The 26,746-nt window shown below is 38.8% G+C and overlaps 1 protein-coding gene across 1 annotated transcript in view; it reads left to right on the top strand.

Moving 5' to 3' along the window:
• Nucleotides 1-24,264, top strand: part of LOC306887969 (tetraspanin-18B) — a 54,257-nt gene extending 29,993 nt beyond the window's left edge. Inside the window, exons 3-9 of the mRNA XM_079446040.1 lie at nt 14,828-14,923; nt 20,357-20,551; nt 20,952-21,026; nt 21,129-21,227; nt 21,362-21,538; nt 22,671-22,754; nt 23,524-24,264. Coding sequence (XP_079302166.1) covers nt 14,828-14,923; nt 20,357-20,551; nt 20,952-21,026; nt 21,129-21,227; nt 21,362-21,538; nt 22,671-22,754; nt 23,524-23,571 — 774 coding nt within the window. The 3' untranslated portion in view covers nt 23,572-24,264. The remainder of the gene's footprint in view (nt 1-14,827; nt 14,924-20,356; nt 20,552-20,951; nt 21,027-21,128; nt 21,228-21,361; nt 21,539-22,670; nt 22,755-23,523) is intronic.
• The last annotated feature ends 2,482 nt before the right edge of the window (nt 24,265-26,746 follow it).

The raw sequence follows: 26,746 nt of genomic DNA, 5'->3' as shown, positions 1-26,746 counted from the left end.
CAAAAATAACGCATAGTGCAATAGTTTCAAAGTCTTTTGAAATCACTCCATAGTTCTGTGTGAAGAAAAGACTCAAATTTAAAATATTTCCAGTTCTATGCAGCACATATTTCATTCTCCATTCTGTATATTCAAAGATTCGGCTACAACACAATGGTATTTGGTGTCAAGGACGTCAAACATGGTGCATTTTTTAATCTGAATGAAAATTCAGATAAGATTTCAGAGCTTTGGCTGAATGGAACATTTTCTGTGAATAACTCGTTCCTTACACAACGGTGACATATGACTTCAGAAGTCTCATATATGAATCACTTTTATAGTGGCTTTATATAATAATTTTTACAGTTTGACAGACATTGTCACATTGTATGGAAAAAATTTGAAATAATAATTCACAAATTTTACATTTATTGTATTGTGCATCACACTCTTTGTGCCTTTTCTTTCTCTTCACAGCTATGATAATCACAATCAATACCTTTTGCATTTTACCAGTGTAGATGGGATTTGCTCAATTCAGGGCAGTGATTTTGCTATACATATTAATTGCTTTGTAAATTCACCAGTCAATACAACATTAATCCAGTCCATGCAAGCAATTTTTGCCTCTTCCACACAGTGCACTTTTCAAGCACCATATCCAGCAGATAGCTTCATTAAAAAGGAAATGCTACACAAAAATGAACTGAGTGGAAATGCAGTGAAATCATTGTGTTGACAGTGTTGTTTGGCTGGTGGAGGGCTGTTGGTGCACAAAGCCATTGTGACACTGTCAACAGCAGGGAGGTGATTGTCTTATACTGAAGCAGCATCTATTATTTCTCTGTCATGGCTGGGATCCGGTCTTTGTGGGGAACTGATTTGCATTAAAACTCAGTGCATTAAAATTCCACACACATGCCAGCAATACACATACGTGGTGCTCAAAGTTAAAGGTCCCGCTGACAGAGATGCATCAACTGCTCCGTACACCCTCTAAAGCCGATCCTCAAATGCCAAATAAGCAAAATGCTATGTTGATGAAGATTTGTGGTTTGACTTTTATTTTTGCCCTTTGTGCCTTTTAGGCTGCTTTGGTAAAGAAAGCATCTGCAAAGATGGAAATGAAAATCAGCTTTCCTGTATTTCTAAAGTTAAACTGATGGCGCTTTATAACAGATGGTAACTCTCCATAGTAATCATCTCCATGCCATCAATCTATAACAATGCTGGAGATTGGAGCTCTCAAGTGGCCACTTCAGACAGGGAGTCTGATGCTGTGTAATGGCGTCTGTAATTTCTGAATTTTCATATCAATATTTTCACATTAATCATGTGGGACTCGTTCACACTGTACCTCAGAATGAAGGAGCTCAATACACATTTAATTCTGTTCATTTTCTCTTCATTTATGATTCTCTCAGATCCATGTATGGTGAAAAGCAAAGGGAAGCTAGGACGTCTCTGTAAGAACAATGTGCAGTTAGTGATAAATCGTAACATGTTTAGAGATGAATTCCACATGTATGATGCATCATCCACTTTTTATTAAGAGAAATAAATGGAAACATTTGCTAATATAGTTGTTAAAAATCATTGTGTTTCCCCCCATTTGGTAAAGATGAACCACTTCCTGTGGCAATAACCCACCTGTTCCAGCTGTCATTTAATTTTTATACTGTGTATAAAAAAAAAATTCTTATCCTTTTAGTTTCATCAATATGAATATTGATTGACAAATAACAGTCAAATAAATACATCTGAAATGAACTTATTTGTAAAAATGACATACAACGAAATGTGGATGTCACAGTAGCAATAATAACTATAAACTCTAAATATTTTTAAAGAATTATAGGTTATGACAAATGATAAAGATTTTTTTATGGAATTATAAATAAAATAAATTTCATCATTATCATTTGTCAAAACCTGTTGTTGAATTATTAAATCTGAATTTATAATCATTATTGTTATTATGACATGCTTTCTTTGTTGTATGTAATAATTTATGAAGAACAAAATACATACATTGGTTTCAGGGAATTATAAATTAATTAGAAAATTAATTATCAGCCCTTAAAACAATGTAATCAATTAAAAAATGTTCAGATTATTAATTTCACAAATGATGATGTTTAAATTAAATGTCAAACTTGAATAGTCTATGAATTTGTGTGTGTGTGTGTGTGTGTGTGTGTGCATGTTTATGTGGTTTATGAGGACACAAATTTGTATAATGACATGGGTATGACAGAGGTATTACAATATGAGGGTAGTTTATGAGGACACTGCCTATGTCCCCGTAATTCAAAAGGCTTAAAAAACATACTAAATGGTGTTTTTTTGAAAATCTAAAAATGCACAAAGTCTCCTGTGAGGGCTAAGTTTAGGTGTAGGGTTGGTGTAGGGCAATAGCACACACAGTTTGTTCAGTATACAAACCATTACGCCTATGGAGAGTCCCCATAAACCACAAAAACCAACATGTGTGTGTGTGTGTGTGTGTGTGTGTGCATTATCAAGAGGAAAATTTAATGTGGGGGCAACATCTTACCCCATCTTACCCCACATGCTTAGATGTGGATCAGTGAATTAAAAACCAAATAAAACATTTTCACCCTATAATTGTTGTATAATGGGTGTACCGTGGAGATTCCGGGAGCTTTTTCCTATTTAGGACATCTTTCAACATAAGGCTGAAGAAAAGAAAAAAACCAACGGTCTGTTCTGTTAGCTCTTTGTCACTGGAGAAGCACATGATTTGAGTTAATATGTTTATTGTGGAGCAAATTCATCAGAAATGTAATGTTGGTTGAAGGAATGCATCTTTCCATAATGCATACCAAGATTAAAATTCCCCTGCGTTTTCTAATTACTATATCACTGTCATCTTCTGTCTGCATTTATGTTTACGACTGTCATCACCAAACATATGCACTAAGGGACTGATTCAACACGGAACGTCAACAAACTCCATATTTCACGGCAGACCAGAGGTCCTCCTCCAGATGGCATGTTTGACAGGCCTGTGAGTGATCACTCGTTAGACAAACGCTAGTCCAAGCTTTGCTCCATCTGCAGAAGGCTGCTGCTTTCCGTGTTTGCTCTGACAGGAACTGGTGTTAAGTGGATACACCAGACACCCGTCTAAACAAAGGGCTGCCCACCTATCCCAACCCCCACCATTTTAGCTTAGACTATGAAAGCCAAGCCATCAAAAAAATAATGCTGAAATCCCTCCCTTTTGCTTTGTGGTTCCATATTTATCTTCTTGGCAAAAATATATTTTCCCTTTTTCAGCCAAGGTGTAAGACATGAACTTCAGAGCTCAAATGTGGGGCAGTGGACTGTTTGAACTTCACGTTCTTGAGTTTGTGTGATGTTTGGAAAGAGATGAGAAGAAGGGGAGAAGATATTTGCCCTGTAGGACTTGTGGACTTTTGATTATTTTGCGTTGACATGCTGAACACAATGTTTGTGGTCCAACTGTCCATGTGTGTTTCTCCCTTCACATAACAATTCAGCACTGATGCAAACTTCACTCTTTAGGTCAGGTTAGTTTGACCGCAAATGTTTGTAGGAAACAAACTGACCTACACTAAATAACTAGGACCCATTCACACTGACAATGAATAAATAGCTTCAAGTCGACAAGTTCATACTGTTTGTTGCTGGAAGCTATTTTTTAGTTGGTTGCTGTATCCGTTGGCGAATCACTGGATTCCCACACAGCTCATTTGCATACATTTGAAATTGTATTGCACTGCAATCAATTGCTGTCGTTCATGTCGTCAAAAGTGACAGTCGCAAACAGTCTGTGAAATGTTTTAGTTCTCTATTCCTGTGCTGTTAATCAAAGCTGTATCTTTAGCTGGCTGATGAGGACAGAGATCCCTTGTCATTGTGGAAAATGTTTTCTTCCATTTTATTTGCGCTTTTGAGGTTCAGAGTTCCTGGGAACATTCCCTAAATGGAAATTCATTCACTTTTGGACATTCATTCCCCAGCTTATATTAGATTCGTATGCAGTGTGAGATGTTTTTGATTTACCAAGCAAATGATTGTGCAACTGCTTTTTCAAGACCAAAAAATATTACGTTATCCTTAAAGGGTAACATGTGTAAGAACACAAAATTGTTTTATAAGTACGCCACTTGGCGGATTTAATAATGTAGAGAAATGCTAAGAAAGTGCTGCCTAAATAACCAATTACATGGTACAAGTGACTTAAGGTTTAATTTAATACAAAGGGAAAGTCCAGTGCCATGGGAAATCCCTATTTTACTGATGAACTAGTGTTTCTGTGATCACACTCACTGTGGGGCGAGAAATCCACACTGTTGAAAGACAGAAAGAGGTTGTGAAGACAAAAGAGAAAGACTTCAACCGATCAGTGTCTTATCGATCTTGCTGAGCTAGATCTTTTCCATCTGGGATTGATAACTTCACCAGAGCAGCAGATACAAGTGTAAGGATCGCAGTAGCATTCAAACTGTGTTTTTATATCTAACAACAATGAATGTTTCTCAGTTGTGATGTCTGTGAAGTTATTAGATTTTGTATTGACCTCATTCAGCATTTCAGTTGTAAATTCATTATATTGAATACCTTGGCAGTCATAACTCACACAGGAAGTTGCAGGTTGACAATTTTCTATAGATTTCCTCTTTAATTTTCTTCACTTCACCAGCACTGGCATTTCCCCAAGTCCACCGGGTTTCTCTCCTCAGTAAATGCGACATTCATTGACCTACTGACAAAGATGAAGTAGCTTTATTCATCTGAAACCTGCACCTGCATCTTAACAATGATCTCTGTAATGAACTCTATTTCTCACTACAGAACATTTCAGAAAGCTTATTACACACAATCTCACATCAGATGTTCAATAACCAAGCGTGATTGTAAATGTAGTTCACTTGAATGCTCATTATTATAGTTAAACAACAGTAGTGAATCAGTCCAACGACACTGGGACTGTTCACATTTGTATTGCTCTACTTGTTTGTGTTTGCATGTTCCAGAGAGATTGCCAGTCTAGTGGCAGGGATTTTTCAGCGACTCTTTCTGAATGTTTCTTCAATATGCAATATGAGTGATTGTGTTTATGAGAAAGTTGCTTGAGTCAAATATTCGACTGATTTGTTAAAAAAAAAGCAGATTCAGTCAAAAATGCTGACATACTCAGGATCTAATCAAGGGACTGTCATTATAAGTAAGTCATTGATTCATTCATTCAACCAATTTGTTCAAAAACGCTGCAGTATTCTGGAGCCTGTTGAAAAAAAACAGCAGATGCTGGTTAGGTGTGTATTGAAGCATGTCAGCTGTTTATAAGCTGGTCCTGAGCAGGAGCTAGTCGCTTAGGACCAGGACCAGCACATGACCAGCTTAAACTAGTTTATAACCAGCTTAAACCAGCTCATGACCAACTTCTAAGGACCAGTTTAAACCACCTCAAGCCAGCTGCCATGCTTCAAAACATACCTAACCAGCATATGTTGTTTTTTTTCTACAGAGGAAAAAAGTAGACAAAAGTACCCAGATGAACCACTGCTTCTGCCGAGATTCTGAAGTGCGTATACAGTGCTTATATGCTTTATTATCCTATGAGGCCACAGGAGAGGATTTGTGAATGGTAGTGAAGCAAAATAACTACAGCTGAATTACATTCATACTAAAGAGAACATACTTTTTAATTGGTCATGAAGTACTTATTCAAAGGAAGTACCTACTCGTATAGTATATGCTTTTGGATGCAGCCTTGGTCATTGAATCATCCATTCAACCAATTCATTCATAATTGCCTATTCATTCAGAAACTGTGCTGCTCGGAGGCGCTTTGTTTGGTTCTATTTGCATTCGCTGAGCAAAAACAGACTAAGTAACCAACAATTCAGGACGCTCAGACGGGGCAAGAGAGCCGGCGCGCTCGTAAAGCTCAGACAGCGTGGATTTCGAATGCCGTTGCCTAGCATCCATCTGGCAAATCTCCGCTCTCTACCCAACAAAACAGACGAACTCCTTCTGTTTTCCCGGTTTAACAAGGACTTTTCAAACTCTGCTGCTCTGTGTTTCACGGAAACCTGGCTGAACGACACCATTCCAGACAGCGCCTTACATCTGCCTAATTTCACACTGATCAGAGCAGATCGCAACGCGGATTCAACGGGGAAATCGCGCGGAGGCGGGACATGCTTCTACATCAATGAGAGGTGGTGTACAGATGTAACTGTGTTAAAGAAGATGTGCTGTTCTGATCTAGAAATGCTTTTCATCAACTGTAAACCCTTCTACTCGCCGCAGGAGTTCTGCTCGTTCATTCTTGTGAGTGTTTACATTCCACCACAAGCGCACGTGAGCTCAGCTTTACAGAAATTCGCTGATCTGATCACAGACACAGAACAAAACACCCAGACTCTGTATTAATCATTCTCGGGGACTTTAATAAAGCAAATCTGTCCCGTGAACTGCCAAAATACAGACAGCACATCACATGTCCAACCAGAGACAGTAATATATTGGATCGCTGTTACACAGCGATAAAGGACGCATATCACTCTGTTCCATGAGCAGCTTTAGGACTCTCTGATCACTGTTTGGTTCATCTTATTCCAACCTACAGGCAGAAACTTAAATCTGTTAAACCTGTATTAAGGACTGTAAAGAGATGGACTAATGAGACAGAGCGGGTTTTACAAGCCTGTCTCGACCTTACTGATTGGAGTGTTTTTGAAGCCGCTGATGATCTGGACGAGCTCACAGAGACTGTAACATCATATATCAGTTTCTGTGAGGATATGTGCATTCCTACCAGGACTCATCTAACTTATAACAACGACAAACCATGGTTCACTGCAAAACTCAGACAGCTCCGTCAGGCCAAAGAAGATGCTTACAGGAATGGGGACAGAGTCTTGTATAAACAGGCCAAATACACACTGGAAAAGGAGATCAAGTGGCAAAGAGGAATTATTCCGATAAGTTAAGGATCCAATTCTCTTCCAGTGACACGGCTTCAGTGTGGAAAGGTCTGAAAGACATCACCAATTACAAGACACCATCCCCCAGCACTGTGGAGAATCAACAACTGGCAGACAATCTTAATGAGTTCTATTGTAGGTTTGAAAAAACACCATTCACACCTCCTGCAACCCCCCTCTCCCCCACACTTGATCTGTAGATCAGAGAAGATGACGTACTCCAGGTCTTCAAAAAGAACAAGAGAAGGAAGGCACCAGGCTCAGACGGTGTGACACCAGCCTGTCTGAAATCCTGTGCTGATCAGCTGGCCCTCATCTTCACACAGATCTTCAACCGATCACTGGAGCTGCGTGAAGTCCCCTCGTGCTTCAAACACTCCACCATAATCCCCATCCCAAAGAAACCCAAGATTACAGGACTTAACGACTACAGACCTGTGGCTCTAACATCTGTGGTCATGAAGTCATTTGAAAAACTGGTTTTGGCTTATCCGAAGGACATCACTGGACCCTTACTGGACCCTCTGCAGTTTGCCTACAGAGCAAACAGGTCTGTGGATGATTCAGTCAACATGGGACTGCATTATACACTGCAACACCTAGACAGACCAGGGACTTATGTGAGGATCCTGTTTGTGGACTTCAGCTCGGTCTTTAACACTATCATTCCAGACCTCCTCCTGCCCAAACTAACTCAGCTTTCCGTGCCCACCTCCGTCTGTCAGTGGATCAACAGCTTCCTGACAGACAGGCAGCAGCTAGTGAGGCTGGGAAAATTCTCATCCAGCACCCGTACGATCAGCACTGGAGCTCAAGCTGTGTTCTCTCCCCACTGCTCTTCTCCCTCTACACCAACGACTGCACATCTAAAGACCCCTCTGTCAAGCTCCTGAAATTTGCAGACAACACCACACTGATTGGCCTCATTCAGGACGGTGACGAGTCTGCTTACAGACAGGAGGTTAAGGAGCTGGGTGGCTGGTGCAGTCTTAACAACCTGGAGCTCAACACGCTCAAAACAGTGGAGATGATTGTGGACTTCAGGAGAAACCCCCCTGCTCTCCCCCCACTCACCATCATAAACAGCACTGTGACTGCAGTGGAGTCATTCAGGTTCCTGGGCACCACTATTTCTCAGGACCTGAAGTGGGATAATCACATTGAATCTATTGTGAAAAAGGCCCAGCAGAGGTTGTACTTCCTTTGCCAGCTGAGGAAGTTCAACCTGCCACAGGAGCTGCTGAAACAGTTCTACTTTGCCATCATTGAATCCATCCTCTGCACTTCAATAACTGTCTGGTTCAGCTCAGGTACCAAATCTGACCTCAGAAGACTACAGAGGGTAGTCCGGACTGCTGAGCGAATCATTGGTACAACCCTTCCCACTCTCCAAGAACTGTACTTATCCAGAGTGAACAAAAGGGCTGGTAAAATCACTCTGGACCCCTCACATCCAGCACACTCCCTCTTTGAACTGTTGCCGTCTGGTCGACGCTACAGAGCTCTGTGCACCAGAACGACTAGACACAGAAACAGTTTCTTCCCTCAGGCAATCCATCTCATGAACACTTGAACTCTTAACAATAAACATGAAACACATAACACTATCATACTTTTTATTTTATTTTACACACATACTTATTACATTTCAAATTTGCACCTAACATACCTGTACATACCGAATTGTCTATTTTGTATATTGTGTTTGTGCTATTTGGCACATTGTCCATTTTTGTATATTTGTACATTATTTATTTTATTTTTATTTTTTATTATCTGTGTCCTGTCCTGTTGCTGTCATTCTGTCGCACTGTGGCGCTACTGTCACTAAAACAAATTCCTTGTATGTGCAAACATACCTGGCAATAAAGCTCATTCTGATTCTGATTCTGATATTGTGCTTAAAATGTAAGTTGCACAATACTAACATCTTGTCCATTGAATTTTTGTATAAAAGCAACATTATATTCGCAATCACCCCTTTTTTTGTCTGAATAACATCAAGTCATTTCTGGTTTCACTGGAGGCTTTTTCCAAATATCTAAATCAGGTCATTGTTCTTGAGTCAGCTGGTCTAATGAATGAGCTTTGTCACTGTAGACCTTTTGTGTCCAATTCAACTTTTAAATTCTCTTTCAAAGGACAAGAAATCCATCGGTTCTTATCACTTTTCTAATCCAAATGATCACTGATGAACCACTAAAAGCTTTAGGCTCATTATAGACTGAAGTTTTCATTAATTATACAGCCATGGCAGTTAGTCATTACTATGTTCCCTGATACATGTGAGGTACCTGCCCTCTTTATGAACATCCTGTAACTGCTTTAACTTGCAGATTTCAGAGCTGAGAATCATGTGACTTATTCTGCCCTAATTGGAGGTTCATTAAGGGATTATATATGCCTGCTGGGTAGACCATGCTGTTGTACCCCTTCCCCTAACACAGCTAGAATGTTTTCCAGTTTCACATGTATTATAAAAATGTCTACATGGAAAATTAGATTTGCTGAATTTTCTTGAACGGAGCACACACACTCACACAGACAGTGTATTTGTCACTAGCTGTTCAAGCTGTGCATCTGATTCACTGAGGGTGAATAAGTTCAGTGCTCTTATGAATCCTGTGTTTCATGCTATATTGCTCTTTATGTATGCAAGCTCATGGTTGATGGGGGAGAGCTGACCAGCACACAGTGTCCTTGTCCTTCAGCTAATGATCTTGTCCCAGTTAGTAGGGTAAGAATGACTAAACCAGACAGTGGATTAATCATGTTAAAAGTGTCAACTTCAAGGAGAGTCTCTTCAACCTATTTGTTTAAAAAAGTGTGGTTTTCTAAAGGAAGACCTCAGGGAGGATAAGTGACTTTTAGCTTGCGAACTCTATTTATTTATTTTTTTCCCGAGGGATATGTGAGTGGTAATTGCCTTTGTAAAGCTGAGGTATGGTTGTGGTTGCTAAGGCATTCTCATGGCTTCTAGTTTCTAGGGTGATTACTTACTAGCCAATGCATATTTACAAATTCACCATTCTGACATTGAAATAGGCCATTCATAAAATACATAAAAATTCCAAGGAGGTTTTTATTTGTGTGTGTGCTTTGGGGCAATTGCACCCTACTGTTTGAGAGTGAATGTGCATTTTCATTTTGCCCATCTTCAGTTTGAAAAATAAAATACATAATAATTTATAATTTTGTCTTTTCACTTGTCTCTTGTCTTAAAAATGGTTTAAAGGCTGAAATGTGAGGTTTATGATTTTCTAAAGCAATGCTTTTGTTACAACTGCATTATTAGAACTATAAAGTTTTTTTTTTGGAAATTATATAGTTTACAGGTACGGAGCCCCTTAGAGCTCATGGTGGTGGAAAGATTTTGGGGTGGGTGAAAAAAATTTGGGGTGGGAGGAAATAATATTTTTCAAATCTTTTGCGTTCTCTCGCAAAGATGTTTGTGTTCCCTCGCAAAACTTTGCGTTCTCTAGCAAAGATGTTTGCGTTCCCTCTAAAAACTTTGCGTTCTCTCGCAAAGATGTTTGCGTTCCCTCGCAAAACTTTGCGTTCTCTAAATATTTGCGAGAGTTTTTTTTTCACCCACCCCGAAATCTTTCCACCACCATGAGCTCTAAGGGGCTCCGTGTACAGGTATTCTTCTATTGTAATATCAGATTTTTCCAAAATGATTTGATCTGATTTTTTTTTAATTTAAATAGTATTATTCATATAATATTATTTTGTATTTTATTACAGTTGAGCTACCCCTCCTTCTCAGTCACAAAAACAGTCCACCAAAACAGGCAAAAAAATTTTAACTGTGTAGAAAAATAATAGCACACCTCTTCCAATATTTCACTCAATACAGGAAAAGTGCATATATTGCATAGATATTCAAGTATTAGACTTAAAATTATTGTAATATGCCATTGTTTTATTTCAGAAAAAAATCTTAGCAGAAAGAAAAAGTGATTTGCATAAGCATTCTCTGTATTGCAGCAGTGCGAAGTTTACATAGAATGAAAACAAAAATATTGTTACCACATGAAAACTGATTTGCATAAGCATTCAATCTCTGTATTGCAGAAATGCGAAGTTTACACAGATGAAAAACAATTGCACTAATGAGGCCTTACAATTGAACTCTACTTGTGAATCATTACAGTAACTACCACCTTTCCTGGATAGAAACCCTGCAGTGAAGGGATCATTATTGAAGTTGTGAATCTAAAAGACATTTATGAAAATTATTCCCATCCAAATGTAAGGTTCTTATCTACATTTTTGCTTTTGAATTTGAGATGGTATGTCTGCGGTTTTTCACAGTCTGAAAAATTAATTATGCTAACAAAGAAATATTACTTTTCCTCTAGATTGTAGGTCAGTAAAACAAAAATAGATTTTGTGATGTTATAGCAATGAATGTATCACATGAAGAGTTTTGCATGGGTTTAGTTTTATTTGACATTGGGGGTAGGGTGTGTTTGTTTCTTTCTGTGGGTGCTGACTGTGTTCGTGTCAGCTAATGTCTGTGAGAGAACAGGCAGCAGTCTCTTTCATATTCACACATGCTGTTGATCTGGCCTCACTTTTGCTTTGCTTCAGATATTTCTGCACTTTTGATGAATGTGTTGCTGTTTTCATTATGTACGAGACTACAAAGACAATTCTTAGAAGTAAAAAAAAAACACACTGTGCTTTTGGTCTCATAATCAGAGACCCCAGGCTTTGGAATAATGAGCTGAACACAAATCAGTCTTGATCATGTTTTTGGATTTGCTGAAGCTCTTTGGACTGCATAAATGTGCTGCAACGAGCATGTAGTTTCACTGCAGACCTTCCTGTTATATGTAGTTATGTGTGTTTGATTGATGATGACTGCAGTGCTGTGGGAGTCTTGGGAAAAATACCCTGTTTATTCTGCACTTTCTCCAGAGCCTGCTCCGATCCGCAGGCAGTTTGATTTATACCGGGATCCAAGATGCTTTACACCAGTGCACTCCAACTGGGAGTGTGTGTTGGTCTCCTGCACTCAGCAAGCTAAGCATCATGCTGAAATTTTTACACAAAACCAGAGAAACGCCTTCTCAGATGTGGATCCAAATTTTGCAGACCCACTTTTTTAAAGCTTTTACGCCATTCTCAGCCCACGCTTCCACATCCAGGTGCAAATGGCTTTGCCGACCTGCAAGGAACATATCGAATTATATAAGAGAGGTCATCAGATGCTGCTAATGAAAGCTTTAATCTATGCAACCATAATTAAAACCCCGTGGTTTGGCCTTTGTTAAGAATGAGGGTAATTAAAACACTAATTGCCCTGAGGGTGCTATAAGCACTTTGCCGACACGTTTGATACTTGGGTCCTCCGTTTAATTGAAAGGATCCATTAAACACAGGCTGCCTCTCTGTCTATTTCTTTGGGCAGTGAAGGATTGTAAGATCATCGTTATTTCCCAAAATCATTATTCTGTATAAGAGCAACAAGGTTTGCTAGATCAGAACTTTTCAATATATTTGATAAAGACCCCAACATATGATGATTCCCTTCTGAGGTACCCACAAATGGCAGCTATATATATATATAAATTGTTTTGTTTAAAGACTATTTATATTGGCGCCTATAGCCTTGTGGGCAGCGCGCCGACACACAGCGCGGTTGTGCTACGTGTCTCCAGAGTTCAAATTCAAAGACCTATCCCAGCAATAAATGCAAAAATGGCAAAAATAAATCTTAAAAATACCTATTTATACTTCATTTATACTCTAAATAGTGTTCTGTGCTAACAGAAAAAAAAGGTGGCGCCATGGGTGGAAACTTGCTGATTAAAGGGCGGTAATATTATAATAATATCCATTTTCTACGTCATGAGGGGAGCAAAATTTGAGTGGCTCGTTTTTCAGAAAAATGCTTACAAAAAAATGTACAGGGTTATTCTTTTTCAGGTTTTCTGGTTTGTTAGATGCACCAGGGATCCGATTATAGCACTTGAACACATAAAAAGTCAGATTTTCATGATATGTCACCTTTAAAACTGAAAAAAAAAAAACTTTTTAGAAAGCAAATTGAAACTAATATTGAAAAATGTGTTAATGTGTTAATAATATTGTGATTTTGAACATATTTCATTAAGGCAGCTGCTATTAGATGCTATTTACACTAAGTGCAAATAGCAATGGATTCTATTTACACGATTTTAAAATAGCAAGATATTCTGCTATTTATACTACTTGTTGCAAATAGTGGCAAGTATCTGCACTTCAGTATTGTATTACATTATAAAACAGTATGCAATAATAATGTATTGAGTGTAAATTAAAATTTTAATTCAAATTATTAAATGGATGCCACCTTATTGGCACAATAAAGCCCTCCCTACACCTACCCTAACCCTACCCGATACTTTATTTTCTACTTTTTGGTTATTTCCTTTAATTTTTATTGAACATAAATGCCTTTACGATGTGATATGAGATTTGAAAAGGGAGAAAAAAAAGTTCTGCAAAAGGCGGGTTCGAACCTGGGTCGATCGCGTCAAAAATACCACAGCACGCACTTTACCATCTGCCACTGGAACTGATGAATCATAGCTGTTTTTTATAATATTGACTATCCCAAACATACATTGGTGGGCGGAGTTAGTGTAAATAGCCTCTGCCAACAAGGTGGGCTATTTGTGTAAATGTATAAGTATAAATAGACACTCAGTTTAATTAATGTATGAAGTTAAAGTTAACTTTGACAACTCTAAAAATATATATTTTTAAATTATGTGAATATAGATGGACATAGATATACACATACATACATACAATTACAGTATAAATCCCTTTTATCTCTCTTTCTGGCTCTCACTCTCACCTCTCAAATTTCCCCTGTACCCCCTTCCAGTCCAGTTTGAAACCCCTGATGTAGATGATTTCATTTTTGGCCGATATAGACTCATCTCCTCAATAAAGATCTATAGAGCTCTAGGAAACCACTTTGGGTGATACAGGGTGAGCCAAAGAAACAACACTGGGTGAGCCAAAACCCTCTTTTGAGAAAGTTCCGCCAGAGCATAATGGGATTGCATCTGACAAGATAGGAAAATACAAAGAAAACAAGAAGGAAGGGGGAAAAAACAAAAAGAAAGGTCATAGTTAGTGTACTTGTCATCAAGCCACATTCTATTTCTGGCTCCAAGTCAACACACAAGTGATTTTCCACGGCCTCTCTCTTCTACAGAGTTCTCATAGTATGATTACTATATCTATTAATAATGCTTGTGATCCATCATGTATTGTTGTTTGCAACAAGACTTGTGATATTAGCACTGCACAGCGAGATAAGGTTGCACTCAAACGTATTTAAGGATGACAGCCTCATGTAATACACACTCTGTGTGCTGTCTGAGTAATGGTAGGGTAGCTCTGCCAGTGCTGGCTGTTAGCACTCGCCTAGAACTAATGAAAAAGGCCCCATTTCATTTAAGGAAAGCGGCGCTGTAATAGGCCTTCATCCCAGAGAGTGCTTTTTCAGGTAGAGGGATGGTCTGCTGAAACACAAGAGCCTCTTATCATTAATTACACTAAATGGGAGGCTGTGCCTTTAAAAAAAAATAGTATGGCCGTTTTAGTATGCACATGGGAACCCTGAATTCACCTTGTTTGAATGCACTTTGAATACAGGATTTTGATGAAAAGCCTTTTTTGATGCTAGCATTACTTCTTTCAGTGTCGTACAAACTGCGTGAACCTTTTAAGTTTTAAGACAGTGCTTTAGTACAAATGTTTTTGTGCCGAGTGTCAATATGTAGATGAAAGGCTCGATTGTGAGTGTTTCTGATTAAGTTCAGAGATGACGCTATGTTTGTTTTTCTTCCAAGGGGCTCGGGGAGGCTTCAGCGAGGGGGACGAGCATAGAAGGAGACTGCCTCAGCTGCATCAAGTACCTCATGTTTGTCTTCAACTTCCTTATCTTTGTGAGTATTTATGTGTCTGACGTTGACATACACTTTGCTCTTGCAGAGTAGTAGAGGAGTACAAAGGGAAAGATATGGATTATTCATAGAGAAATGAATGTAAGAAACTGCAACGGTTATAATGTCAATTATAAGGGCAAGTCGTGGCCTAATGGATAGAGAGTTGGACTTGTAACCTAAAGGTCGTGGGTTCAAGTCTCAGGTCCGGCAGGGGTTGTAGGAGGGGGAGTGAATAACCAACACTCTCTCCACCCTCAATACCACGACTGAGGTGAGACCCTTGAGCAAGACACCGAACCCCCAACTGCTCCCCGGGCGCTGCAGCATTGGCTGCCCACTGCTCCGGGTGTATGTTCACTACTGTGTGTACACTTGGATGTGTTAAATGCAGAGCACAAATTCCGAGTATGGGTCACCATACTTGGCCACACACCACTTCCCCTTTCCCTTTCCTTTCATTTATAATAACTAGTCACCTTTCGAGTGCTACCAAGATGGCCACCAAGCAAATTGCCTTAGACTACCTGAGACTAGCTGATATTTGACCTTTGGCCTCATAAACTTAAAAAAATATAAATCTATATTTTTTAATTAAACCTAAAGTTCATCCAAAAATTTGAATTCTGGGTAACACTTTATTTTAAGGTGCCCATAATACAGAGCAATTACCTAGTTAAGTACTTAGTAGTAGCTGTTGTACTTACATGAAACAAAATGTACTTACCATGTAACTAAGTTATGGAACAGCCTGTGTTTACAGTTTGTAATTATGTAGATGTAATAGGCAGCTACTGTTACACATATGTAACAGACCGAGTCTGTTACACAGCTACTTATGTAACCAAAAGATTGTTACATATGTTTTGCAGACTTTATACAACATAATTATAAATGTAAGCACACAGACATAAGCTATTTAAAATAAAGTAAATCAAGACTGTACTTAAGTGTACTTCATGTGTATCTATACTGTACACCTTATCCAGCTGCACCTTAGTTTAACCCACCAGTATACAGCTTAAATACATGTAATACCTTTCTAATTACAGTAATCAAAGTTGATTACGTTAATTATGTTCTGAGGAAAGCAGGCACATGCGTCATGGTACTCTTCAAAATGGAGCAAGACGGTAACTCGGGGAGAAGAATTTTTGCGCACAAAAAGAATTCTCGTAGCTTCGCAAAATTGAAGTTGAGCCACTGATGTCACATGTATTATTTTACCGATGTCCGTTTCTGGGACTGGGAACTTTGCAGTTGCGTTGCTGCCCATGCAGGGTCAGAGAGCTCTCAGATTTCATCAAAAAATATTTGTGTTCCGAAGATGGAACGAAGTTCTTATGGGTTTGGAGTGACATGAGGGTTAGTAATTAATGACAGAATCTTTATTTTTGGGTGAACTAGCCCTTTAAGTATGTTCTACTAAAGTATATTATTTTTGTAATAAGTACTCTTTTTAAAAGTATGCTAAAGTGTACAATTTTTTTTAGAAAAATATTCTTTGACTTTATATTTCCCCCAAAATTCAGCCTGTAGACCAGGGGTCACCAAACTTGTTCCTGCAGGGCCAGTGTCCTTCAGAGTTTAGCTCCAACCCTAATCAAACACACCTGGAGCAGCTAATCAAGGTCTTGCTTGCTATATTTGAAACTTCAAGGCAGGTGTGTTGAGGCAAGTTGGAGATAAACTCTGCAGGACACCGGCCCTCTAGGGCTGAGTGTGGTGACCTCTGCTGTAGACTGTTAAGATTCACAGATTTGTAGCTGAACAACTACTTGTTTAAACATTTCAAAGCAAGAGGGGAAGATACAGGCAGAGAAGGAGGGAATAGACAGAAAGTGCTTCTTTGATCATCTATCTAGGTTGACAACATAAATTGCCACTGTGGGATTGGCATAGACAGAGAAAGATTTGGACTCATTTGGTTTGACTGAATTAATTATCGCCCATAATTTTTTTTGTTCAAAAAATTATTATATAATTATCTGAAATCCATTTAATAAGCCGAAAACAGCTGCTCATATACAGTGGGTACGGAAAGTATTCAGACCCCCTTAAATTTTTCACTCTTTGTTATATTGCAGCCATTTTCTAAAATCATTTAAGTTCATTTTTTTTCCTCATTAATGGACACACAGCACCCCATATTGACAGAAAAACACAGAATTGTTGACATTTTTGCAGATTTATTAAAAAAGAAAAACTGAAATATCACATGGTCCTAAGTATTCAGACCCTTTGCTCAGTATTTAGTAGAAGCACCCTTTTGATCTAATACAGCCATGAGTCTTTTTGGGAAAGATGCAACAAGTTTTTCACACCTGGATTTGGGGATCCTCTGCCATTCCTCCTTGCAGATCCTCTCCAGTTCTGTCAGGTTCGATGGTAAACGTTGGTGGACAGCCATTTTTAGGTCTCTCCAGAGATGCTCAATTGGGTTTAAGTCAGGACTCTGGCTGGGCCATTCAAGAACAGTCACGGAGTTGTTGTGAAGCCACTCCTTCGTTATTTTAGCTGTGTGCTTAGGGTCATTGTCTTGTTGGAAGGTAAACCTTCGGCCCAGTCTGAGGTCCTGAGCACTCTGGAGAAGGTTTTCGTCCAGAATATCCCTGTACTTGGCCGCATTCATCTTTCCATCGATTGCAACCAGTTGTCCTGTCCCTTCAGCTGAAAAACACCCCCACAGCATGATGCTGCCACCACCATGCTTCACTGTTGGGACTGTATTGGACAGGTGATGAGCAGTGCCTGGTTTTCTCCACACATACCGCTTAGAATTAAGGCCAAAAATTTCTATCTTGGTCTCATCAAACCAAAGAATCTTCAGGTGTTTTTTAGCAAACTCCATGCGGGCTTTCATGTGACTTGCACTGAGGAGAGGCTTCCGTCGGGCCACTCTGCCATAAAGCCCCGACTGGTGGAGGGCTGCAGTGATGGTTGACTTTCTACAACTTTCTCCCATCTCCCGACTGCATCTCTGGAGGTCAGCCACAGTAATCTTTGGGTTCTTCTTTACCTCTCTCACCAACAATCTTCTCCCCCGATAGCTCAGTTTGGCCGGACGACCAGCTCTAAGAAGGGTTCTGGTCGTCCCAAACGTCATCCATTTAAGGATTATGGAGGCCACTCTGCTCTTAGGAACCTTAAGTGCAGCAGAAATTTTTTTGGAACCTTGGCCAGATCTGTGCCTTGCCACAATTCTGTCTCTGAGCTCTTCAGGCAGTTCCTTTGACCTCATGATTCTCATTTGCTCTGACATGGTGTGTGGCTTTCCTAATCAAGTCCAGTCAGTATAATCAAACACAGCTGGACTCAAATGAAGGTGTAGAACCATCTCAAGGATGATCAGAAGAAATGGACAGCACCTGAGTTAAATATATGAGTGTCACAGCAAAGGGTCTGAATACTTAGGACCATGTGATATTTCAGTTTTTCTTTTTTAATAAATCTGCATGCAAAAATGTCAACAGTTCTGTGTTTTTCTGTCAATATGGGGTGCTGTGTGTACATTAATGAGGAAAAAAAAAGAACTTAAATGATTTTAGCAAATGGCTGCAATATAACAAAGAGTGAAAAATTTAAGGGGGTCTGAATACTTTCCGTACCCACTGTATATTCATCCCTAAAAACTATTAAAACATGAATTTAGTGATACAGTCAAGCTGTTTATGGAATCTGTTTATGACAAAAATAGCTGTTATGACAGAACTCCGCTTGACAGACACATTGCTAATGCCATCCATGAAAAGAATCCCAGGTTTGGCTCACAGGAGAGAGAGACTGTGGAACATGTTTTTGTGTGAGGCTCTTATCTCAAAACCCACCACACAAACCCATACACACACACACACACACACACACACATGCTTCTTGAGCTGCTTAATCACCAGTCTGGTGTCTGCTCAAACCTTCGTGTGTGTGTGTGTATGTGTGATTGCCTATGAACGATGGTATGGAGGAAGGGTATCACTTTGACAGCTAGAGGATTGTGGGAAGCTGCAAAAGAAACAGCAGCGTTTCCCAGCCCCCACTCAACTGTCTTTGACTCGCCTGTTAAAACTCCTCAAGCTCCTCTATCCATTCACCTTCCCCCTCCTCTCTGGAAGCGTTCACTTTCAGTAGCCGTTTACTCAAAAATGATTTATTTTCAGCAGTCGAGCCCATTAGTATTCTCTCTCTGCTCGGTAGCACGTTAACCTTTGTGTTCACTTTACCAAGTAATGTGCATACAACTCAGCAGTTTGTGGTCCATGATAATTTTTCATATTTATCATTAATCCTGCACTTGCAAAATAATCACCAATCATTATCTTTTTTATTTCAAGTAAAAAAAAATATATTTTATTAGAGGATGTTAAGTGGATATTACTGCATATTGCTTTCATAGAATGTGTCTTGAATGTAAGAATGTAATTTTGTGCCATTATCGCTAAAATACCAATGGTATTATCTGATGTGTAATAATAATAATACATGTAAATACTATGGTATGTGAATATGATTATAACAAGGAGCTAAAGGACCTTTTTTTATCATAAAACATTAAATTCCACTAAAAATAATAATATGGATACTGTGAAAATTAAATGAAAATTATTAAAGGTGCTACTGAAAATCCATTAAATTAGTTTTTGTTTTTTGTTTTTTTAGATTTTCTGAAGATTTTCAGGCATTTCAGTTACAGCTGATTAAGTAAAAATATATTTTCCATAAAAACAAAAATGTTCCTTTGTTGAAGAGTCTTAAGCCCTCATTAAAAGACCTACTGCTGCCAAAAACTGAACCAAAATGGTTGGCTATGAAATGGGAAAGATACAGAACTGTCATTTTTATTTTTTATTTTTTTCTGTAATTGGTAGGAAATAATTTTGGATGTTGTGAAGGGTGTGTGAAGGGGCCCCATGATAACTGCTCCAATCACAATTTTTATGCCTGGACCAATATTTTAGAATCATTTAAGGGATAGTTCACCCAAAATTCATCATTTCATCAAGATATTTTGAACAGTGTTGGTAACCAAACAGTTGTTGTTACAATTGACTTCCATTGTATGGACAAAAAAAGCATTTTGAGACATTTTTCATAATATGTTCCACAGAGAAAAGTCATATAGGTTTAGAACGACATGAGGGTTTTCATTTTTGGGTGAACTATGCCTTTAAATGTTAGCATCTTTAAATGTTATGCATCAAAATATTTGCATATAGTGAAAATCACTATAGCCCCTTTATCTACCCTAGGTAAACCTCCCTAATTTTACTGTAGACATTGTATAAGGTTAAATAAATGTATTGAAAATTTAATTTTGCCTTTCAGGCAAATGAGAAGAAATTGATTTATTTTTTGCTTTATGTGAAAAAGTGAAGAATAACACAAACATAAATGTAGTAATCTGAAATGTGTTTTTTGTTTTTTATCTCTCCATCTCCTCAGCTGGGTGGCTCCTTCCTCCTTGGTGTTGGGGTGTGGGTGGTGGTGGACCCCACTGGTTTTAGGGAGATAGTGGCAGCCAACCCCCTTCTCTTCACAGGCGTCTACATCATCCTGGCCATGGGGGGCATGCTTTTCCTGCTGGGCTTCCTGGGCTGCTGCGGAGCCATACGAGAAAACAAGTGTTTGCTGCTTTTTGTGAGTCACAGTATACTGGAGAGGACACTATGTTTCAAGCTGCTGACACATGGGTTACATGCATCTATGACATCTATGGTTCCATAAAGAACCTTGAAAACCTTTCCATTGGACATAAGGTTCTTTACAGTGGAAAAGGGTTCTTTAAATTATTAAAATGTTTCTCACACTAAGAAAAGAATGGTTCTTTTAAGAACTCTTCACTGAAAGGTTCTTTGGGGAACCCAGAATGATTATTTTATGGCATTGGTGTGCAAACCCATTTAGGTTTTTAAGAGTGTAGCAAAATACAGTCCTGTTTCATAGCAGTTATTCATACAGACAGGATTTAGTCCTGTTAGTAAACACAGTTGTCTAATCCAAACACAGACTGTGTGACAAAATTCTCCTCTCCCTGCAGTTCTTCATGCTGATCCTCATTATATTCCTGGCAGAGCTGGCGGCAGCCATTCTCGCCTTCATCTTCCGGGAACATGTGAGTGACCATGTCCAACATGTTGAGGCAGCTTCATGTTTTCAGTGTTGGTATGCTGCTAATATCTCTAATATTTTAATTTGTGTGTGTTTGTGTGTACAGCTGACCAGAGAATACTTCACTAAGGAACTGAAGAGGTACTACCAAGGCTACAACAACACTGATGTCTTCACATCAACGTGGAACGCCATTATGAATACTGTAGGTCTTGTTTGTTCCTCAAACATCAGCTACTGTGAATCAATGTTTACCAAACTTATTTGACCCATCAATACCTCTAAGCTAAAAAAATTGCTTATTTTAACTAATATTTGCCTGTCTCTGCATCGCTCTAGTTTGACTGCTGTGGAGTGAATAGTCCAGAAGACTTTGAGGAAAGCATCTTCAGGCTTATAAACCCCGGTGAAGTGGTGCCTGAGGCCTGCTGCCGTAGGAATAGTCATCTTGGAGAAGCAGGCTTCAGTAACAGGGAGGAATGCCTGTTAGGCAGCATGCTGTACCGGAACAACAAGGTGGGCTCTAATACTGCTGTATACGTCACATCCCCTCTGCCTGCTCAAACGCTCATAGCTCAGATTTAACTAGAGCAGAAAAACAGGAAAAGAGGAATAGGGTTACCACTCAGCTTCAGCTCTCCCAATGCTGACTAGTGCTTTTCCATGTTCTCAGTGTCTTGGGAATGTGAGCGCGTGTGAGAGTTTCTGTGAAAGCGAGCAGGGGCAGTAAAACTTAAGTAAGGGTCCGCAAGGGTTTTTAGACAGATGTCCTCTAGTCATGCTTGTATTAAAATGTTACAAGTTGACTCACCCTCATGTAGTTCCAAACTCTTATGAGTGTATCTGTAAAATAGAAAATTTGTCATTTTGAAAAATGTTTACACACTTCACAGCTGTTTAACATAATAATTATGGAAAAACCCTACTATAAAATAGTCCATATTACTTGTGTGCTGTATTCAAAGTTATCTGGAGTCATTTGATAGTTTTGTGTGAAGAAAAGGCTCATTGTTTAATCATTGTTCACTGATAATCTTCTCCTTCAGTCAGATGTTCATTTGATATCAGATCAGAGTCAGTTTGATTCTTGATCAAATATTCCAGTACAGTTTAAATCTTTCAAGTCACTTTTTTTTTCAAAGCAGCTGTAACAAAAGTCATATTTGTCTGTCTAATGCCTTAGCGATCCCCTGGATTTAGATGTAAATGTAGTCAAGATGGCACTATATTTCATTTTTGACAGGAATGAAAATGAGACTATGAGAATAAAAGTGCAGCCTGTTCAATTGTACTGTTGTTTAACAGCATACCAATTTTTCAGCTGTATTGTTCTATTAAGAGATTGAAAAATTGGTTGGTTTTGTTCTAAGTGAGAGTAAGCAATTGTTTGAAATTATAAATGAAAATATGATCAGTTGTTGCTTGTGAGAAGTCTGAAAAATTGAAAAAAAAAACTGAAAATTGGAAGAGATCAAAGCAATGATTCATTCACTCATTCGAACTCAATGAACTGGTCACAGCAGAATATAGTGCACAAGTCGTGCACTTTTTTTAGATTTAGAGACAACATGTATAGGTGTCTATATAATGGCATTATTTCACAAAATTGTACAAATAAAAATGTTTTTCTTTCTGTTTGGATCTGCAGGGATGCTATTCAGCGGTTGTGGACTACTTTGAGATGTACATCTATGTTGCTGGTGCCCTGGCTATTGTTGTACTCACAATTGAGGTATGGCATTTCATAATGCCTGTTCCATTGAGTTGTTTAAAACTGTTGAAGATAGGACAGATCTTGAGAGAATGGCCACAAACACGAGACTGAGTTTAGCAGAAGAGAGACAGTCCTGTAAACTGAATCGCTGCTGCCCTCATGTTGTAATGTGCTGGAGGCAGACAGCAGAAGTGAGTGATTTCTGAGAATCATCATGCTATACAATGCAAATTAAAGGGATAATTCACTCAAAAATGAAAATTCTGTCATTAATTACCCACCATCATGTCGCTCCAACCCCGTTAGACCTTCGTTCATCTTTGGAACACAAATTAAGATATTTTTGATGAAATCCAAGATCTTTCTGAGCCTCCTTAGACAGCAATCCAGCTACCACATTCAAAGCCCAGAAAAGTAGTAAGTAAATCCTTAAAATAGTCCATGTGACATCAGTAGCTCAACCGTAATTTTATGAAGTTACAAGAATACTTTTTGTGCGCAATGAAAACAAATATAACAACTTTATTCGTAGGTCTTACGGGTTTGGAATGATTAATGACAGAATTACTCAGGGTGAGTAATTAATGACAGAATTAAAATTTTTGGGTGAACTGTCCCTTTATATTGATTAACAGAACAGTTTCAATTTAGCAGGGAAGGTGAATTAAGCTTTTTTTAACAAGTGAGGGGCCCTTAACTTAATCAAGCAAAACTATATGAATGATTCATAATTGTTTGTTTATTTTCATATGGAACTATATAAGATGTTTGTTTCTTTTCTCAACAGCTTTTTGCAATGGTGTTCGCCATGTGTCTGTTCAGGGGAATCCAATAGGTCAAGTTCACCAAAAGACTTTTTCTAAAAGGAAAACACCACAAAAGAAAACTGAACCACTTGTCAAAGAATGTTTTACTCCATTTTATATCTCTAAAATTATTAAGGAGCAAAAAAAAAGAAAAGAAAAAAAAGAATAATTGACCTGTACTTCACAGCTGGACCTTTGAGGTACAAGGTAACAAAATAAAACATTAACAAAAAAGAACATTCTTTGAATACTGCGAAGATTTAATGGGCTTTTTGTCAGAAAGCCCATGCGTAATTTCGACCAGGTGTTAAATAGACCGGATAAAGCCTGAAAAACAGATGAAGAAGGTGCTGCACTGATTTTGGATGAAGAATATTTATACTGAGTAATGCTGGCTTGTTTGTATAGGCATTTGTGCTTTTAGTAAAAACAAAAATAAAAAAATAGAACAAACCACTCTCATCACAGTCCTTGAATGCAAGCTTTCACAAGCACATTATATTAGTGTTGTATAGTCATGTGAATTTCCTCATGTGAATCTGTGTGTGTGTGTGTGTGTGTGCGTGTGTAGGGTGAATGTACCTCTTCCCTGCTTGAAAACCAGCATTTTTTTTCGTATTGTGATGTTTATTGCAATAGTAATTCTATGTGAATTTAGCTGAAATTGATGTGTATGCATTTGTATTGAAGATAAGACTAACATTAAAGGAATCTCTGATGAACCATTTGCTCAGAATCTCAGTGTTACTATGAATCTGACCTTTGGGAGTCTAAAGCTGATGATACACGGAGCAACTTTTTTTGAGCAATGATTCTTGGGCACTTTCCCACTGAGAATGGGTAACAAATTTCTATCTGGATACTTTAGATCAGTCGTGCGCCCTGTGTCTCACCTGGTTGCCTGTTGACGGCAACATTGCTCATCATTGATCATCAGCCTAAGGTTTAGTTCAGTTACTTTCAAATACACACACAAACACACCACACACACATCACACATAGTGTATGTATGTGTATATATATATATATATATATATATATATATATACCATTATGAAAAGCTAAATAAGAGAGCCCAGGTCTGCATGAATTTGTTTTTGGACCTCCCACAGCAGAGCAACGATGTGACATGAATTCTTTGTTTCTCTCTGCCTTATGTTTATTTACTTTTTTCTTTATTTAAGTCAAGCACTTTAATTATCTGTTTTTTTTTTTTTCTTTTTAATTGATTGTCATCTTAATAAGAAATGAGGAAACGTAGATAGATACAGTGGCGAGTGCAGTGGATTTAATTTCATTATGTATAAAAATGATCTTTTTTTAACTAATTGTCAGTAATAGCACATGAGTGTCTGTGGGTGAGATCAACAAAAAATCTCATAAGCTACAAAAACAGCAGTGTATTTGGACACTAAATTCACTTCACTCCGCTTTGCATTGTGCCTAACAATGTCCCCTCAGCCGTGACTTATTCATAATACAGCACAGCCTCTCGTACCTTACTGCTTATAGCAGTCCGCTCAGATCCATCAATCATTCCAGCTCAACCAATAGGCAAGAGTTTGGGGAGTGGCTACTTTAATTCAGATTTGATTATAGAAGTGCAAGCCAAAAATACGTTGAGACAGACAACTGGGTAAAATGAGGGTAAACACTGGCATTGCTTTTACAAGATGGAGGAACTTAATGGAATGTTTGGGTTTCAATCAAGAGGCAGAACTTGCAGAGTTTCTTCTCCAGTTTAACTCGAGAAACTCAAGTTTTTGCCACACACACACACACACACGTTAGCTCTTTGCTGTCAAACCCCATATAAAGTAGTAAGAAATTGTAAGGATAATTGTAAAGACGAGTTCAAGTTCAAGACAGCAGTCCAAAAAATTTATCTTTTTTCTCGCAAATTTCAAGAATCATCCCACATAGCGGTATGTCATTGCGGTATGTGGGCCAAGTGAAGCTGATTTTGTGGGCCGGAGCTGGGCCAGAGAAAAATTGCTATGTGGGATTCTCCGCTCCTTTTAAAGTACAGTAACATGTGACTTAGCACTAAGAAGAGGTTACGCCCACACAGTGAAATGGGCCAATGGGGTACTGGCATTAGCATAACCCAAAGTTAGCATAAAAACGCAGTCAAATCTGTAAGTCACAGTGTGTACAAATACCATCATGGTACACCACCACTATCTTCCACTAGTAAAGTGGAAAACAATCCACATCCAGTTAGTAGAAAAGGTTTTGGAGGTGGGTCTTTTCTCATCAAAGAGGTGGCAGATCTTCATACCAGTGATCGTAAAAATCTCCCCATTGGCCACCCTGAGGATGATGATAATGTCCTCCATGTTCCAGTCTGCTCTGAACATGATTGGAGCAACAGCATCCTCCCCACTTCAGAACACTCTGCATCTGAACGGTGTGCCAACATCCTCCCTGCTCCAGTCTGCTCTAAGCATGATTGGAGCAGCGACGGCCTTCCAACTCCTGTTAGCTCCCCCTTTTGATTGAAGTGCTGAAATTTGGTCAACTCTGTGCTAGACTGGAGTGCCAACATCCTCCTCTCTCTTGTCAGCTCTGCAAAGTCCTTCTCGTTACAGTCTGCTCTGCATCTGATTGGAACATCAACATACTCCAGACTCCAGCACCTACTACACTTGACTGGAGTGTCGACATCCCATCTTGAAACCCCAACTCTTTTAGCCCTTTGGTCACAGAGCTCTGGTCCCAAAGAAACTAGCCAGTGCCAAACTATATTTGAACATCTGAGGTAACATCAGAGTACTTTGTCACGGTTTAACGATTAAAGTTCCCTCTCTTGGCTGTGTGGTCACAGAGCTCAGGTCCCTAAGTACTCAGTATCCAGTACCACCCTAGTCTCAGAGCTCTCTCTCTTGGGCTGGCCAGAATCCCAGAGGGTCTAATCACAGCCTCCTTCTTATAGATCTTTGTCACGGGCAGCTTGTTCCCCGAGTTGCTGTCCCAGTTCCAGGGCTCCCTATCTCTGCCTCCTCAAGCCTGCACTGGTCTCCATTTTAAATAAAATTATGTTTTATTAACAGAGTTTGAGACGAGCATGTTCAAATAATCAAACAATTCAGCACAGGAGGACCACGTTCAGATGATCAACTCAATTAGCACGATAGTAAATATATTAGTGCTGTCAAACGATTAATCGCATCCAAAATATTATGTATATTTATTATGTATATA

Source organism: Barbus barbus (genome assembly GCF_936440315.1).
Source record: "Barbus barbus genome assembly, chromosome: 22".
Lineage (NCBI taxonomy): Eukaryota > Metazoa > Chordata > Actinopteri > Cypriniformes > Cyprinidae > Barbus > Barbus barbus.
This window is presented reverse-complemented; position numbering and strand designations above follow the sequence as displayed.